The sequence below is a fragment of the Cololabis saira genome, chromosome 5, assembly GCF_033807715.1.
Source record: "Cololabis saira isolate AMF1-May2022 chromosome 5, fColSai1.1, whole genome shotgun sequence".
Taxonomy (NCBI): Eukaryota; Metazoa; Chordata; class Actinopteri; order Beloniformes; family Belonidae; genus Cololabis; species Cololabis saira.
The window spans coordinates 43,578,585-43,595,909 of record NC_084591.1 but is presented as its reverse complement, the minus strand read 5'-3'; the positions used below and the strand labels follow the sequence as shown (position 1 = coordinate 43,595,909).

Genomic DNA, 17,325 nt, shown 5'->3' with positions numbered 1-17,325 from the left:
ATTTAAAGCTTACAGAAGGCTGCATTTAACTGCTGCTATGTCATTCCTGCAGTATTTCTGCAGGTGTTTTGGTCACTGCTATTATTTGTTATATATTTTATTATTTGTAATCAGCACAAATTATCTGTCCCCATATAATAAAATCCACCATCCCCCCTGACTTTTTTTTACAACTCGAGTACTGCCTGTAAACATACCAAGACCATACAGGAGTGAAGCATTCATCTGCTGCATGAAAGCAACGAGGGTGTCGTTAGCAGAAAATACAGTTGGAAACACTTTGGGAACACATGTAAACTGAGGAGGCGTCTCCCTGTCCTGGTCCCAGCATCCTGGTCCTGACATGTACATGTACATGTGGTGGAGAAGGCCATTACGTACTGTCTTGTAGGAACGTCTTTGTGGCTCACAATAAGGCCGTGCTGAGAGGGATGAAAGCTGCACGGCTGCCACAGCTCTTCCTGTGATGACCTCTTGATCAGCAGGTTTACCTGCATCACCCACTCAGCTCAGGACCCCACGTCCCCTCACACAAACACGGCCAAGCTTCAAAGCCACGACATCAAGGCTGGAGCTCGTGTTCCTTCCAGAGGCTGAGAGACTGATTAAGTCTAGACTTCACTGATTCATCAACACATTGTGCTGCGGTGCCGTCTCTAATCAGGCCGTTTGGTCTCCGTTTTGTCTTATTTACACGCTTACGCTTCTGTTCATGTAGGAACATGGTTTGAAGTGACAGCAAAACTTTAACTTAGACTTTGTATGCAAACGTGAGTTTAAGATCATATTCCATCATCAAGAATCGTGTGGTGTAGAGAACCCAGAGACAAGCTCACGGCTGGAGTTAAGTAGAAAAGAAACAAGAAAATGAAAAGAAAGAAAGAAAGAAAAACAAACACAGTTCTGGAGATGAAAAAAGCGTATCGATAAATAAGATTGCTGTTTTGGAGACAACACATTCTAAATGATAAAACATGCTATCTGTATGATGAGTCTGTGTCCAAGACAGATTTCAATAAACATATTACAGGAGGAGACATATGAAAACATATGGTTTTAATTATTAATTGCAGAACAATGCTATGGCATTTTTGAGCAGAAATGGCCAAGAACAAACAAAATGTCAAAGTGTATCAGTGTTAAAGGGGTGAAACTATGGAACCGCCTGGATGAGGAACTAAAAAAAAGTAGCTCAATTTACAAATTAAAAAAAAATTATGAATCTAAAATAATAGATAAATATAGAACACTAATATAAATTATCTTGATATTATATATCCAACTGTCTAAATTATGCTGTCCTCAATCGTGAGTGACCACATTTATTTTCTTCTCTTCTTTGTTCATTTTCTTTGTTTTGTTCGTTTGTTTCGTTTTCTTCTTATTAGTATCTTTTTTCCTTTTCTGTAGTCTGCCTTTTGTTGAAAAGGATAGGCAAAATAAGCCATGAGGCTTCAGCCTATACCTTTTTGGTCTAAAAAAAAAAAGAAAAAAAAGAAACGTGTACACATATATATATATATATATATATATATATATATATATATATATATATATATATATATATATATATATATATATATATATATATATATATATATATATATATATATATATATAATATATATATATATATATACCTGTGTGTATACATATACAGTGTGTATATGCAAACATCTTTAATGTAAATGACCAAAACAAAATAAACTAAACTAAAATGCAGAATCTGTAATAAAAGCTCAAAGTTAGTTCTATTTCTTCTCACAGTTTCTCCCACCTTTGCTGCATTATCATCTGTAATATCATGCGCAGGGATGTGGAGAGGCGGAACTCGACTTTTCAACAGACTTCCAGGTCCAGATGAAACCCGGCACACGTCTCCCAGTAAAACCAGCTTGTGCCGCCTTGTGTCTGCTTTCTGGGTTCAGTCAAGTCAACGGTCACTTATAAGTTTCACAAATGTGGCTTTTTTATTTTCTTTGAATTATTACACTTCTAAAGTGTTTATTCAGAGTATTTTTATACGCAAAACATACACACATATACAAATGACCCATTTTTAAGACTGTAGACCCTGGAGCAGTCTTGTTCCCTCAGTCCTCCCGGCAGATTATTTTTCCGTACAGATCTTTCTCCTTAAACAGCAGGTAGTCCTTCAGTCTGGTGGGTAAATGCAGGGACGCCAGAGTCCTGCAGCTCATGCTCTTCCTGATCTGCACTCTGCTCAGGTGAGCCAGAGAGCGAGGGCTGCCTGGATCACAACAACAGTCAATTACACCAAAGTGATAGAAAAGCTCTTCTGTGTAACATTCCTCTATAATGTTTTAGCACAGTAAACTCACCAGTGGTCTGGTGGATTTGAGGCCACTCTCTGTGTTCCTTCAGCATCCTTTTCAGCTTGCAGCAGAGAGAAACTTGGCCAACATAGTCGAGGAGAATTGACACAACTCTTCCCACCAGTCTCACCATCCAGGAGACGCTGATGAAATCACAAAACTGGGGGCCAAAAGATTTGGTTAATGAATACAGAACATTTTTTTATTTATGTTTATGTATTTATGTATTTATGTTATTTAACAAAAAATAACAATTCTTATATGATTTAGAACTTTCAGATTATATTACTTTTCTTTCTTTTCTGTTTTACAACGCCCAATTCCACCGACGTTGGTACATTGTGTACGAGGTAAGTCAAACAGGATACAATGATTTACAAATCCTTTTGAACCTATATTCTATATCTAGACAAGAGCATCTTATGTTTAAACTGAAACTTCATTGAGTTTTCTTTTTCACAAATATCGACTCATTTTGACTTTGATGCCTGCAACACATTTCTACACTGCAAATCTTAACAAGAATATTTGTCTTATTTCTAGTTAAAATGTCTCATTACACTTAAAACAAGACTCATCACTGGAAAAAACAACAATTTTCACCTGTTTCAAGTAGATTTTCACTTGAAATAAGTAGAAAAATCTGCCAGTGGAACAAGATTTTTTTGCTTGTAATGAGAAGATAAATCTTGTCCCACTGGCAGATTTTTCTACTTATTTCAAGTGAAAATTTACTTGAAACAGGTGAAAATTGTCAAATAACAAGTTATTAGGATAGTCCAGTGGATATTTCAAGCTTACAGAAGGCTGCATTTAACTGCTGCTATGTCATTCCTGCAGTATTTCTGCAGGTGTTTTGGTCACTGCTATTATTTGTAATATATTATATTATTTGTAATCAGCACAACATTTTTACAACTCGAGTACTGCATATCACGTTTTTCAGTGGGAGCCGGGTCTGGACTGCAGGGAGTTCTGGACTGCAGGCGGGTCAGTCCAGCACCTACTCTCCTACTGCAAAGCCTTGCTGTTGCAACACGTGCAGAATAATGGCTTTGCTTTGATAGATGTAGATGTAGTGACAAACTTTGTGAACTGACAATGCTTTTCTCAAGTGCTCCTGAACCCACGTGATAAAATCCTTACAGACGATTGTCGGCTTTTAAAGCAGAGCTGCTAGAAGGGCCGAAGGTCACGGGCATTCATTGTTAGTTTTCAGCCTTTCTGCTTACAGCAGACATTTCTCCAGATTATCTGAATCCGTTGATGATCTTAGGGAGTGTACATGATGAAATCTCTATATTCTTTGCAATTGTGCATCTAGAAAGACTGTTCTTAAACAGCTGGACTATTTGCCCTCACAAAGCAGTGAACCTCGGCCCATCCTTGATCCAAAACCATCTTCTTGGACCATCTTTCCTGGTCTTTTCTTGCCCCAGATCCAGATTTTTTGAAAGCATCAAATTCAAAAAGAGTGAATATTTGTAAAATAAATAAATAAATAATAATATACTATATAGGGATGAGAATCAGCACCTCCAAGACCGAGGCCATGGTTCTCCATCGGAAAAGGGTGGCATGCCTTCTCCGGGTGGGTGGAGAAGTCCTGCCTCAGGTGGAGGAGTTCAAGTATCTCGGGATCTTGTTCACGAGTGAGGGAACGATGGAGCGTGAGATTGACAGACGGATCGGTGCAGCGTCCGCAGTTATGCGGTCGATGTACTGGACCGTCGTGGTGAAGAAGGAGCTGAGTCGAAAGGCGAAGCTCTCGATTTACCGGTCAATCTACGCTCCTACCCTCACCTATGGTCATGAACTTTGGGTAGTGACCGAAAGGACAAGATCGCGGATACAAGCGGCCGAGATGAGTTTCCTCCGCAGGGTGGCTGGACGCTCCCTTAGAGATAGGGTGAGGAGTTCGGTCACCCGGGAGGAGCTCGGAGTCGAGCCGCTGCTCCTTCACATTGAGAGGAGTCAGCTGAAGTGGCTTGGGCATCTGTATCGGATCCTCCTGGACGCCTCCCTAGGGAGGAGTTCCAGGCATGTCCCTCCTCCCTAGGGAGGTGTTCCAGGCATGTCCCTCCTCCCTAGGGAGGTGTTCCAGGCATGTCCCTCCTCCCTAGGGAGGTGTTCCAGGCATGTCCCACCGGGAGGAGGCCCCGGGGAAGACCCAGGACACGCTGGAGAGACTATGTCTCTCGGCTGGCCTGGGAACGCCTCGGACTCCCCTTGGAGGAGCTGGAGGAAGTGTATGGGGTGAGGGAAGTCTGGGCATCCCTGCTGAGGCTGCTGCCCCCGCGACCCGGGAACGGGTAAACGGAAGAAGATGGATGGATGGATGGATGGATGGACAATAGGGTTAATCAGTTTGAGGTAGAAAACTATTTGCAAATAATTTCATTTTGTATTTTATATACATTTTACACAATGTCCTGACTTCATTGGGATTGGCCTTTTTAATTAAAGAAAACACCCTGAAATAACAAATTAGGAAAGGTATGTACAGGACTGTCTCAGAAAATTAGAATATTGTGATAAAGTTCTTTATTTTCTGTAATGCAATTAAAAAAACAAAAATGTCATACATTCTGGATTCATTACAAATCAACTGAAATATTGCAAGCCTTTTATTATTTTAATATTGCTGATCATGGCTTACAGCTTAAGAAAACTCAAATATCCTATCTCAAAAAATAAGAATATTCTGGGAATCTTAATCTTAAACTGTAAGCCATAATCAGCAATATTAAAATAATAAAAGGCTTGCAATATTTCAGTTGATTTGTAATGAATCCAGAATGTATGACATTTTTGTTTTTTTTAATTGCATTACAGAAAATAAAGAACTTTATCACAATATTCTAATTTTCTGCGACAGTCCTGTATGGTAAAAATATGAAAGACTCCACATGTGATCCTCATGTGTAGCGAAAACCACAAATATCTCAAATAACTGTTCCCATTTAAGTTAACTCAAGTCCGGTCTTTTCAAATGGAGCATTAGAATTGTAAGATGTGCTGAACTTACTGTATGTATAAAGAAAAACTCACAGCAATCTTTCCCTCCTGATTGGAGCACGTTGGATCCCAGCCGTCGTCATGGTCACAACAGAAACACTTCTCTGCATTGTAGCCATTGTTGAGCAGAAGCGTGAGCATCACCTCATCCTTCAGGCAGTACTGCAGCGCTGTGGGGAACACTGTGTCGTTGACCACCGTGAAGTAGCAGTTCACGTCCGCTGCAGCCGCCAGGAGCAGCTTCACGATCTCGTACCGGCTGGACCTGACCGCCACGAGCAGGCAGTGCAGGGGGTCCAGGTCTGGTTGGGCCCCCATTTTCAGCAGTATGTCAGTACATGTGGCATCTCCATTGGAGACTGCAAAGTAAAGAGAGCTCTGCCGCATGTCTCCGTAGTTTTCAGACATGTGAGGGGCTAAAAGAGCGTTGACATCAAAACCTTTCTGCAGCAGGAGCTCCAGGCACTGGGCGTGACCTCCGTCCGCAGCCGAGTGCAGGGGGCTCTGACCGGACAGTCGCAGGGCTCTCCTAGTGGTGACGGGGATCAGAATCCTCAAAGCCCTGGTGGATAAATAAAACAATACATTAGTAAAAGCTACATACCGTATTTTCTGGACTATAAGCCGCTACTTTTTTCATAGGTTTTAAACGATGCGGCTTATACAAAGGTTCTATTCTGTGGATTTTTCTTCCACCGTTCGGGGCGCTCTAACCAGAGACGTTCTATAAACCGAGACAGCCCACTAAGGTTCTAGTTGCTGTATCTGTGTCACGTGACTGCCACGCCCCTTTAGGAGACCGGAAGTAGGTCCTGAGTCTATTGAGTCCTATGGGAAAAGTGAACGTGAGCACAGATTATTACCATTTCCTTCGCCCCATAGTAACCCAAGTAAATATGGGACCCATTTTTCAAAAGCCACAAACCTTCTGAACATTCTGACACCAAAATGGACATTTTCAGACCGACAGATTAGGAGAAAATGAACTTTGTTTGAGACCTGTCTCTGTCTGAGCAACACACTCTCGCCAGATTTGGCTCTCATCGTTTTCCCATCGGATAAAATGAAGTTTAAAACTAAAATAAAACTTGCTTCTTTGCTTAATAATACTGTTATTTTTATTATTTAAGTATTTTTGGAAGAAAGTTGTACTGTATCTAGTGTTGTATGTTCCAAAACGATGTAGGGAGAGGGGCGGCCACGCCCACTTAGGAGACCGGAAGTGGATACAATTTCAAACCATTGCCAGTAACGGCAATGCGCTATCTTGTGTATAGAAGATCTTTGCTCTAACCGGAATTAGAATCAAAACTAAGACAAAATAAATGCAAAGAAGAATACGCTACTTCTTCTTTAGCAGATAGAAGTAGGTAGAAGCAGATTTCAAACAGATAAATAGATAAATAAATACCGGTTATTTTCTCTTGGTTCTGTCCCGTTTTAATCAGCAAAGTTGCTGCCGTGTTAAAAGACACTGTTAGGAAAGATCTATTTAGGTACAAACATGCACATCATTTACAGTTCAAAATCCTTCTGTACATGTAGTAAATATCTAATCTAACAACATAAATATCTGCGGCTTGCATATGTTTTTTTTAAATAGAGCGGATGCGGCTTGTATGCAGGTGCGGCTTGTATATCTTTTTTTCATTGTTTTTTTTTAAATAGAGCAGGTGCAGCTTATAGTCCAGAAAATACGGCATATACATAGATAGATTTTCTGTATTTTTGTGTAGCTGCACACATAAATGTGTCACACTGCACTTGACAGATCTCAACTGTCACTTTTCAGCATTATGATCCAGGCATTCTGGGTAAGACTATAGAAAACGTCTCGGTCTGGGGGCCACATGGTCAAAAAATGGCAAAACTTGCGTACGCCATTTTTCACAGTCATGGTTGGATGTTCAAAGATCAACTTTGTGTGGGTGTGTAGATACCACCACACACATTTTGGACCCGGAGTGAGAACTTGCACACAGCTAAGCAAATTCTGTCAGTTGGCAGTGTCCAGCTATGAAGTAGTTTATACTCCTCTGATCTCCTTCACGTGTTTGAACATTTATGATTTATACCTGAACAACGAAAGAAAACCATGTGTAACCTTATTTTCGAACAGAAATGTCTTAAAGTGATCACCACAACCTAAATCAAAGTAAACTGACAGGTTTACTGTGTTTGTGTCACGTGAAGATGATCGGTTGTGAGGATTGAGGAACACAGACGACCATCACATTATACTGAAATTAACTCAAAATCAACAAGGTTAGATAATGATATGTGTTTCCTATAAATGACTGCGTGAGGTTGTGTAATTGCACAACCATGGAAGCTTTGGCGTACATTGAAGAGTCTTCAGGGACCACGCTGACCTGCTGGTCCAGGATGACGTCTGCATCTGATTTATGATCAGCTGATTTATGTCACCAAGAGGATCCTTTTAGATCTCTGCTGAACTGGTCCCAGCTACGCCCCGGTTCCCAGCAACATGAACCATTTAGCTGCTGACAGGTCGCACATCTCTCAGTCATCCCTGAACCGGACGGGACGACTAATCGGGATGAAACTTCAGATCCTTAAAATATCCCATAACTGTGTCTGAACAGATAAATGGTGAACAGTTTTTTATGTTGGACAAGCTTCTTTATTTTTGATGATTATTAGATATACCAACTCTGTTACTTTACAGCTTTCTGCACACACTCTACCATATGAAAGTGTGGCAAGTTGCACGCTTTCAGAGACTCAAACTGCACTGTAGACATGTTTACATACACAGAATGTTTTGTTTCGTTAATTAACTTTAAGATTCTAAGCTTTAAAAAAGAATTGATGATGACTGGTGGTGCAGAGCAGCAGCTCACTCACAGGTAGTGACCTTCGTAAGCAGCCCGGTGGATGGGCAGCTGAGAGCTCAGGCTGTGTACGTTGGGATTAGCTCCATGTTGCAGCAGGATGTTGATGCAGTCGGGGTTCCCTGCACCTGCAGCATCGTACAGAACGCTGTCGCCATTTGGGGCCTGAGCATTTACGTCGGCACCTAAATGCAAAAGCAGAGCACTTGTTATTAAGCAGTAAAATGTTTTTTATAATTACATCAGGGCAATTTATACTCAAAATCAACAATAAAACACTTCCTGACAGTATTCAGAAGCTCTTCCAAAGCAGAGTTAGCCAATATGAACTCAGGGGAACATTTATGTTCAGGAAAACAAAGGCAAGAACCAACGTTAAACAACGATGCATCTCAGTGACAGGAGTTAATCTGTGGAACAGCTTTAATACAGAAATGAAAATGTGTAGCACGTTATTACAATTCAAAAGCAGCTATAAATACAATATGATTAATAACTATAAAACAAAAAGATAATACACATAGGCAGGTACCTATGTGTATGCATGATGTATATATATATATATATATATATATATATATATATATATATATATATATATATATATATATATATATATATATATATATATGTATTTGTATGGAATGATATTAATTAATAACATTGCACTAGTTTATGAAAGCTAACATTTTTTTGAAAAGGGTAGGCGTCATAAGCTTAGGCTTCAGTCTACACCTTTTGGTCCTTGGTCTTTAGCTAAAATGGTGTATATATATATATATATATATATATGTATATATATATATATATATATATGTATATATATATATATATATACGTCGCCCGGATCGGCGTCACCGGGGCCCCGCCCTGGAGCCAGGCCTGGGGTCGGGGCTCGCTGGCGAGCGCCTGGTGGCCGGGTCTTTCCCGTGGGACCCGGCCGGGCTCAGCCCGAAACGGCGACGTGGGCCCGCCTTCCTGTAGGCCCACCACCCGCAGGAAGGTCCATGAAAGGCCGGTGCAATGTGGGCTGGGTAGCAGTCGTGGCGGGGTGCCTCGACGACCCAATCCCTGGACCAAAACCCTCACAGTGGGGACATGGAATGTCACCTCGCTGGGGGGGAAGGAGCCGGAGCTTGTGCATGAGGTTGAGATATACCGGCTAGAGATAGTTGGGCTCACCTCCACACATAGCTTGGGCTCTGGAACCCAGCTCCTTGAAAGGGGCTGGACCCTCCACTACTCTGGAGTTGCCCAGGGTGAGAGGCGGGCTGGTGTGGGCTTGGTTATAGCCCCCCAGCTCAGCCGCCATGTGTTGGAGTTTACCCCGGTGAACGAGAGGGTCGCTTCCCTGCGCCTTCGGGTCGGGAAAAGGTCTCTCACTGTTGTTTGTGCCTACGGGCCGAACAGCAGTGGGGAGTACCCGGCCTTCTTGGAGTCCCTGGGAGGAGTACTTGATGGTGCTCCAACTTGGGACTCCATTGTTCTACTGGGGGACTTCAACGCTCACGTGGGTAATGACAGTGATACCTGGAGAGGCGTGATTGGGAGGAACGGCCTCCCCGATCTGAACCCGAGCGGTGTTTTGTTGTTGGACTTCTGTGCTAGTCACGGTTTGTCCATAACGAACACCATGTTCAAACATAAGGGTGTCCATCAGTGCACGTGGCACCAGGACACCCTAGGCCGGAGGTCAATGATCGACTTTGTTGTCGTTTCATCTGACCTTCGGCCGTATGTCTTGGACACTCGGGTGAAGAGAGGGGCTGAGCTGTCAACTGATCACCACCTGGTGGTGAGTTGGATGCGCTGGCCGAGGAGGAGGTTGGACAGACCGGGCAGACCCAAACGGATTGTGAGGGTCTGTTGGGAACGTCTGGCCGAGCCCTCTGTCAGGGACATCTTCAACTCCCACCTCCGAGAGAGCTTCTCTCGGATCCCGGGGGAGGCGGGGGACATCGAGTCCGAGTGGACCATGTTCTCTGCCTCCATTGTCGACGCGGCGGCTCGAAGTTGTGGTCGCAAGGTCTCCGGTGCCTGTCGTGGCAGCAATCCTAGAACCCGGTGGTGGACACCGGAAGTACAGGATGCCGTCAGACTGAAGAAGGAGTCTTAACGGGCTATGTTGGCCGGTGGGACTCCTGACGCAGTAGATGGGTACCGGCAGGCCAAGCGAGCCGCGGCTCGGGCAGTCTTGGAGGCAAAAACTCGGGTCTGGGAGGATTTCGGGGAGGCCATGGAGGAAGACTTTCGGTCGGCCTCGAGGAAATTCTGGAGGACCGTTTGGCGCCTCAGAAGGGGGAAGCAGTACTCTGCCGGCACCGTTTATGGTGTGGGTGGGGAGCTGTTGACCTCGACTGGGGACATTGTCGGACGGTGGAAGGAATACTTTGAGGATCTCCTCAACCCGACTGACATGCCTTCCACTGAGGAAGCAGAGAGTGAGGACTCTGGGGCGTGCTCATCCATCACCCAAGCCGAGGTCACTGAGGTGGTTCGTAAGCTCCTCGGTGGCACCGGGGGTGGATGAGATTCACCCTGAGTACCTCAAGTCTCTGGATGTCGTAGGGCTGTCTTGGTTGACACGCCTCTGCGACATTGCATGGAGGAAGGGGACAGTACCGCTGGGGTGGCAAACCGGGGTGGTGGTCCCTCTGTTTAAAATGGGGGACCGGAGAGTGTGTTCCAACTATAGGGGGATCACACTTCTCAGCCTCCCCGGGAAAGTCTACGCCAGGGTACTGGAGAGGAGATTACGGCCGATAGTCGAACCTCGGATTAAGGACGAACAATGCGGTTTTCGTCCGGGTCGTGGAACACTGGACCAACTCTACACCCTCCACAGGGTGCTCGAGGGTTCATGGGAATTTGCCCAACCAGTCTACATGTGCTTTGTGGATCTGGAGAAGGCATTTGACCGTGTCCCTCGTGCCATTCTCTGGGGGGGCAGTGAGTATGGAGTCCGGGGCCCTCTACTAAGGGCTGTCCGGTCTCTGTATGATCGAAGCAGGAGTCTGGTTCGCATTGCCGGCAGTAAGTCAGACTTGTTCCCAGTGCATGTTGGACTCCGGCAGGGCTGCCCTTTGTCACCGGTCCTGTTCATAATTTTTATGGACAGGATTTCTAGGCGCAGCCAGGAGGGGATCCGTTTTGGGAACCACAGGATATCATCTCTGCTTTTTGCAGATGATGTTGTCCTGTTGGCTTCATCGGACCGGGACCTTCAGCATGTGCTGGGGCGGTTTGCGGCCGAGTGCGACGCGGCAGGGATGAGAATCAGCACCTCCAAGACCGAGGCCATGGTTCTCCATCGGAAAAGGGTGGCGTGCCTTCTCCGGGTGGGTGGAGAAGTCCTGCCTCAGGTGGAGGAGTTCAAGTATCTCGGGATCTTGTTCACGAGTGAGGGAACGATGGAGCGGGATATTGACAGACGGATCGGTGCAGCGTCCGCAGTAATGCGGTCGATGTACTGGACCGTCGTGGTGAAGAGGGAGCTGAGTCGAAAGGCGAAGTTCTCGATTTACCGGTCAGTCTACGCCCCTACCCTCACCTATGGTCATGAACTTTGGGTAGTGACCGAAAGGACAAGATTGCGGATACAAGCGGCCGAGATGAGTTTCCTCCGCAGGGTGGCTGGACGCTCCCTTAGAGATAGGGTGAGGAGTTCGGTCACCCGGGAGGAGCTGGGAGTCGAGCCGCTGCTCCTTTACATTGAGAGGAGTCAGCTGAGGTGGCTTGGGCATCTGTACCGGATGCCTCCTGGACGCCTCCCTAGGGAGGAGTTCCAGGCATGTCCCGTCTCCCTAGGGAGGTGTTCTAGGCATGTCCCTCCTCCCTAGGGAGGTGTTCCAGGCATGTCCCACCGGGAGGAGACCCCGGGGAAGACCCGGGACACGCTGGAGAGACTATGTCTCTCGGCTGGCCTGGGAACGCCTCGGACTCCCCTCGGAGGAGCTGGAGGAAGTGTCTGGGGTGAGGGAAGTCTGGGCATCCCTGCTGAGGCTGCTGCGACCCGGGAACGGATAAAGCAGGAGAAGATGAGTGAGTGAGTGAGTATATATATATATATATATATATATATACCGAAAATTATATTTATATTATGTTATATTTAAATTATATTTATATTTTTTTGTATAACACTGATGAATTACACTTGTACTTGGGGTTTGTGGGAATTGAAAAGACCAATAAACTAAACTAAACTAAACTAAACATACACATTTTAGGGTGCTTATTACTTTTAAGGGCTCTGCATTAGTTTCTATGGATGAAGGATATGTCACAGTGAGGATCCACTTGTCAGTGACCAAACATGTAGTACTCCCTTACTACATAGCGTGTTTGCTGTTGCAGCCCTGACCAAATATGTAATGATGACTGTGATAACCTATGCATCCCACCCACATTCACCTAAATATTCACAGTATAAAGATAACATGATAACGTGCAGGCTAAAATCCATTTCCTTCTCATGAATATTAGTCTGAAAGTCATTCTCTATGTAAAATAAGAGCCTGAAAAGCTCTAGTTCCAAAGAAAGGTTCTGATAAGTTTCTGTCAATTGAAAATGGCAACATAAGAATCATATGAATGAACTTAGCTGTGACATGGATCTGTTGCATTCAGGGGAACATGTATGTAACAATACCTCACCGTGTTTGATGAGGACCTCCAGGACTTCAGCATGGCTGTATTCTGCAGCGATGCCCAGAGGAGTGACTCCATACTGGTCTGTCTCTGCAACCTGCCCGCCGTTCTGCAGCAACAGCTCCATGATGCGGACACAGCCGGCCCTAGAGGCCTCGTGCACAGCTGTCCACTTCTTCAGACACACCTGCTCCACTTTAGCTCCAGCAGCAATCAGACTGGACGTCATCTGAACAGATCCCTCTCTGACCGCTGCAGAAAAAACACCAGGTGGAGGAACTGAAGCTGTTTGTTTTTTTTTTCTCATGAACATTTCTTGGCTGAAGATACTGAGACAATGTTCTGACCTAAGAGCAGAGGGGATTCATTTTTCCCATTGGCTGTGTGAGGAGAAGCTCCATGCTCCAGCAACATCTTGACATTTTCCACCAGACCAGCTTTCACCGCCAGAGTCAGGAAGGTCTCGCCCTCCAGAGTCTTTTCCTCCAGCGTCAGATTGAAAGATGCTGAGGCACAGATCAAACGTTACGTTCTATTTCATGTCTAAAGGTACGCATTTCATGTCTTATAGGACCAGTTGTGGGCTGTAACAGACTGTCCCCAGGGGCAATGACTGAAGAACCAGCGTTAGAGGGGAGGTTATATTACACCTGACAAGAGACTCAGCTGCAGACCGTGCAAAGGTGCAAACACATCAGAGAAAAAACACTGGTGATGTTGTTGTGGAGATAGAACAGATTCCTTGATTTTTCCGGATGCTCATTCTTACTAGTACTCAGTACTGGAGTTGAGGGGGGATAAGGGGGGATGAGGGGGGATGGCATCCCCCCCTGAAATAAAAACGGTCAAAATCATCCCCCTTGTAAAACTGCCATCCCCCCTTTCCATCCCTTATGTCATTTCATCAATGAATGTGGTTTTACTGCTATTTCAACATTTAGAGTTATCACCAGAAAAATAACACCAGAAAAATAACTTATTTGACAATTTTCACCTGTTTCAGGTAAATTTTCACTTGAAATAAGTAGAAAAATCTGCCAGTGGGACAAGATTTATCTTCTTATTACAAGCAAAAAATCTTTTTTTCTACTTATTTCAAGTGAAAATCTACTTGAAACAGGTGGAAATTGTTGTTTTTTCCAGTGATGAGTCTTGTTTTAAGTGTAATGAGATATTTTTACTAAAATGAGACATTTTAACTAGAAATAAGACAAATATTCTTGTTAAGATTTTGAGTTTTTGCAGTGATCCATTTTACTTATCCTGTGAAGGACAGAGTCATATTGATAAGTTCAGAAAACTGTTTTTTATTGTTGTGTTTTGATGTATTTGATGTAAGCCCAGTGGATATTTAAAGCTTACAGAAGGCTGCATTTAACTGCTGCTATGTCATTCCTGCAGTATTTCTGCAGGTGTTTTGGTCAGTGCTATTGCTTGTAATATATTATATTATTTGTAATCAGCATCAAATTATCTGTCCCCATATGATAAAATCCACCATCCCCCCTGATTTTTTTTTTACAACTCCAGTACTGCTAGTACTGGACCAAACTTTGTAAAGGTGAATTGATAGTATTAGTCTGTTGTTTCTGAATAGGAGGAAAGGCTACAATGAGGAGGAGGTAACATTCACAAACACAACAGATACTCAGGCTGCCAATAAGAGTAACACTTTATATTGACATGAACTTCTCTACATGCTACATCCCCAATTATAACCTTTAGTTCATTCATCCTTTTGAAGGATCACATATGCCCATCTCTACCTTGTCAAACAATGCACAACTTTGAGACAAAAATCCCATTACTGCTCCAGCATCTACTTGCATCTACTTCGGGTATTTGCCAAGATACCAAACTATAGTTGTTATGTTATTCTGTCTGGAACATGAGCTGACTGAAATGAAAAGCGTGGACATCTTACCCACCGTACAGCACCGTCTCCAGGATGGGGAGCAGGGGCTGGACTGCTGCTCTGTGTAGAGGATACCAGCCTTGTTCATCCGCCTGACTAAAAGCTGTTGAGGAATCACAGAGCTCCTGCAGAGCTAACATATCCCCTGCAGAGAGAGGGTTTGATCTGTGTTTTTTAGTTAAACACTGAAATATTTGCACAGTTTTTTAAATCAGTGGTCATTTTAAATGCTTGATATTGATCGCCATGCATCCTCCTTGGCCTTAAATAGCACAAACAAATTGGGGGAATCTGCTTCTGTAAGTTTTTTTCTCTTTCCTCCACAACCTAAAGAACATGAGGAAAAACATGATTGACTATCCACACCAGGATTTTACTTTACCTTGTTTAATAACATTTGCAAGTTTCAAAGTTTCACTCCCCCAAACAGAAATGGCAAAAGGTTGTTGTTTTTGACAGGACTCCTGAATGACCATCTGAACATCAGGGTCCAGATATTCATCTTCATCCATGTCACCTGCTGCATCCATTCCTGACAGGAAACACGTGAAAACACACGTATAAACCTCATACTGCTTCATTTCCATCAAGGATTTAAAGCAGCACAACGTGACTTTCAGCTTTTCTGAGTTTGGCAGCATCTTTTGGACAAAAGCGGTAGTGCTTTCCCAGAAAGAACACTACATTTCCCATGAGCATCGGCGCGTACTGCCGGAAAACTCCTGTCCCGTCGCGTGCATTTGTTTTGAGAGAAGACGGGACGCTTTTCTGTTTCACCAAGTGAACAGACGGAACGCAAAAAAAAAGATGTTAAACTGCTGGAAAGGAACTGGAATTTACCGGGATACCTTAAACAAGGAAGCCAGGGAGCAGTATATGGAGAAAATAATGATTATTAATGGTCTGGATCCATATGAAATCCCTTCTAAAGAGTGCAGCTCCTCGTCGGAGCTCCACTCTTTAGAAGGATTTACTGCCGCAGTTCTGCACAACCCACGTCTTACTACCTTGTTTAGGAGTGTTTGGCAGCTGCTTTGGTAAATGTTTGACTCGCCATGTGTTTCAATAAATGAGTATAGTAGTACAACATACAGTACATGTTTTGTATCCCTCTTACTTCTCTTTTCTTTTTTTTGACTGCTATATCATGTTGAAGAGGCTCCGAGGCGTGAGCAATATTTTTGTTTTCCTCGTGAGATCATTTTTTTCCTCTGCAGCTACAAATAAGAGTTAATATTTTTTCCTCAACAAACTAGTTTTATCTGAAGATTGGGGTTAATTGCACCGCAGAGAGCTGGCCAGCAACTGCGTTGAAAAGTTAAACCATTAGCGATCTTTTCCCCACGTCTGTTGTGTGGAGCTGCTGCAGCAGCAACGGGTTACCAGCTTCTCCTGCTCTGCGCTCCACGCCCCGCCCATTTTCGTCTCGACTGCGAATCAGGAAGGAGGGGGAAGTGACGTATGCCGTAAAGCAGTCAAAGCCGAGAAGATTTGTAGTTTTTTAGTGTGGAAGGGTTCCTACCATGCTCCTCAAAGTTACATAGTGCCAGTGAAGGCGATACAGACTCCCTCAGATCATGACAGAGGTTCATTAAACCTGTTGGATGTTGATGTACCATCACAATGACTCTGGAAATATGATATTAAGGTGGAAAAGTTACGTAGGGTCGCTTTAATGGAGTTTAGTCATTCCTTGGACACTCCACCAAATATAACAGATGTGGTCTTTAAACTGTCGGTATAAAGACTTTAAATCTTTCTTAAAAGAGATATAGTCTAAGCGTGAAAGAATATGAATGCATTTTATCAAGAAGACATGTAGAGCAGCAGAGGTGAAATGTAAGACTTGTTTGGAAAAAACTGTTTACTTCAGTTGTCTGCACGCTTTGACTTCTTCATTGCTTTCAGGCACAGCAACAGTATTTCACTTTCACAGTTACACTTTCATTGATGCCTTTGAAAATACGGTTGAAAGATGATAAATGTGTGTTTCTCACCTGTTAAATGTTTCAGGGCCGGAGTGACGGAGTGAAGCGGCAGCTGCAACATACTGTTTGTGTCATGGCTGAGCACCTATCACCCACCCCTCCTCCCTCTACGCTATATATAGGTGTCATCTGTTCCCTTGTATTCAACATGCAGGCCATTCAACACTGCACTTTCTCACCAGTTAACGACAAACAATAATGAGTTGGCAGCTTGTAAGCACCGGTTTTCTTTATGATTCATCCGAGAGCAGCGATGGCTTCACTGCTCTGGAGAGCAATCCACCGTGTTTCCAATCACATGGAGACAACACACTAAATTAACCAGCTGAATGAAACCGGATTAAAGAACCTACAGTAGAGACAACTAATCGCTTATTCTCCAAGTCTTTCAGAATTACAGCTTTGGCCTTTGATTTCTCTGATGTTAATGAACATGGTGATGGTCACACGGAGACGTTACAGCTTTAAATTAACACTTCAGTTTGAGCAGCTTTCTTTTGGAAGACTGGACACAAATGCAGGACAGAGACATGTGACAGTAAACATTTGATTGTATTGTGAAG

General features: G+C 43.8%; 1 protein-coding gene across 2 annotated transcripts; it reads right to left on the bottom strand.

Moving 5' to 3' along the window:
* Positions 1-1,955: 1,955 nt before the first annotated feature.
* Positions 1,956-16,827, bottom strand: asb15a (ankyrin repeat and SOCS box containing 15a). 2 transcript variants are annotated; one of them, XM_061722695.1, is made up of 9 exons: positions 16,772-16,827; positions 15,157-15,306; positions 14,788-14,919; positions 13,207-13,365; positions 12,866-13,111; positions 8,223-8,394; positions 5,388-5,916; positions 2,343-2,496; positions 1,956-2,251 (listed from the first exon to the last, which is right to left on the bottom strand). In XM_061722695.1, the coding sequence occupies exons 1-9, from the start codon at positions 16,821-16,823 to the stop codon at positions 2,094-2,096; spliced, it is 1,752 nt and encodes a 583-aa protein (XP_061578679.1). In that variant the 5' UTR covers positions 16,824-16,827; the 3' UTR covers positions 1,956-2,093. The 2 variants fall into 2 exon arrangements, 1 of the variants encoding a protein (XP_061578679.1); XR_009782738.1 differs by having other exon boundaries at positions 2,125-2,251; positions 5,365-5,916.
* Positions 16,828-17,325: the final 498 nt, after the last annotated feature.

Excerpts from the sequence above, each read along its gene's own strand:
- asb15a (XM_061722695.1), bottom strand. The coding sequence starts at position 16,823 with ATGTTGCAGCTGCCGCTTCACTCCGTCACTCCGGCCCTGAAACATTTA. Across the intron at positions 13,112-13,206 it reads TGAATCCCCTCTGCTCTTAG|CGGTCAGAGAGGGATCTGTT; the intron begins GTCAGAACATTG and ends TTTTTTCTGCAG. Across the intron at positions 2,497-5,387 it reads ATCAGGAGGGAAAGATTGCT|TTTTGTGATTTCATCAGCGT; the intron begins GTGAGTTTTTCT and ends TTTGGCCCCCAG.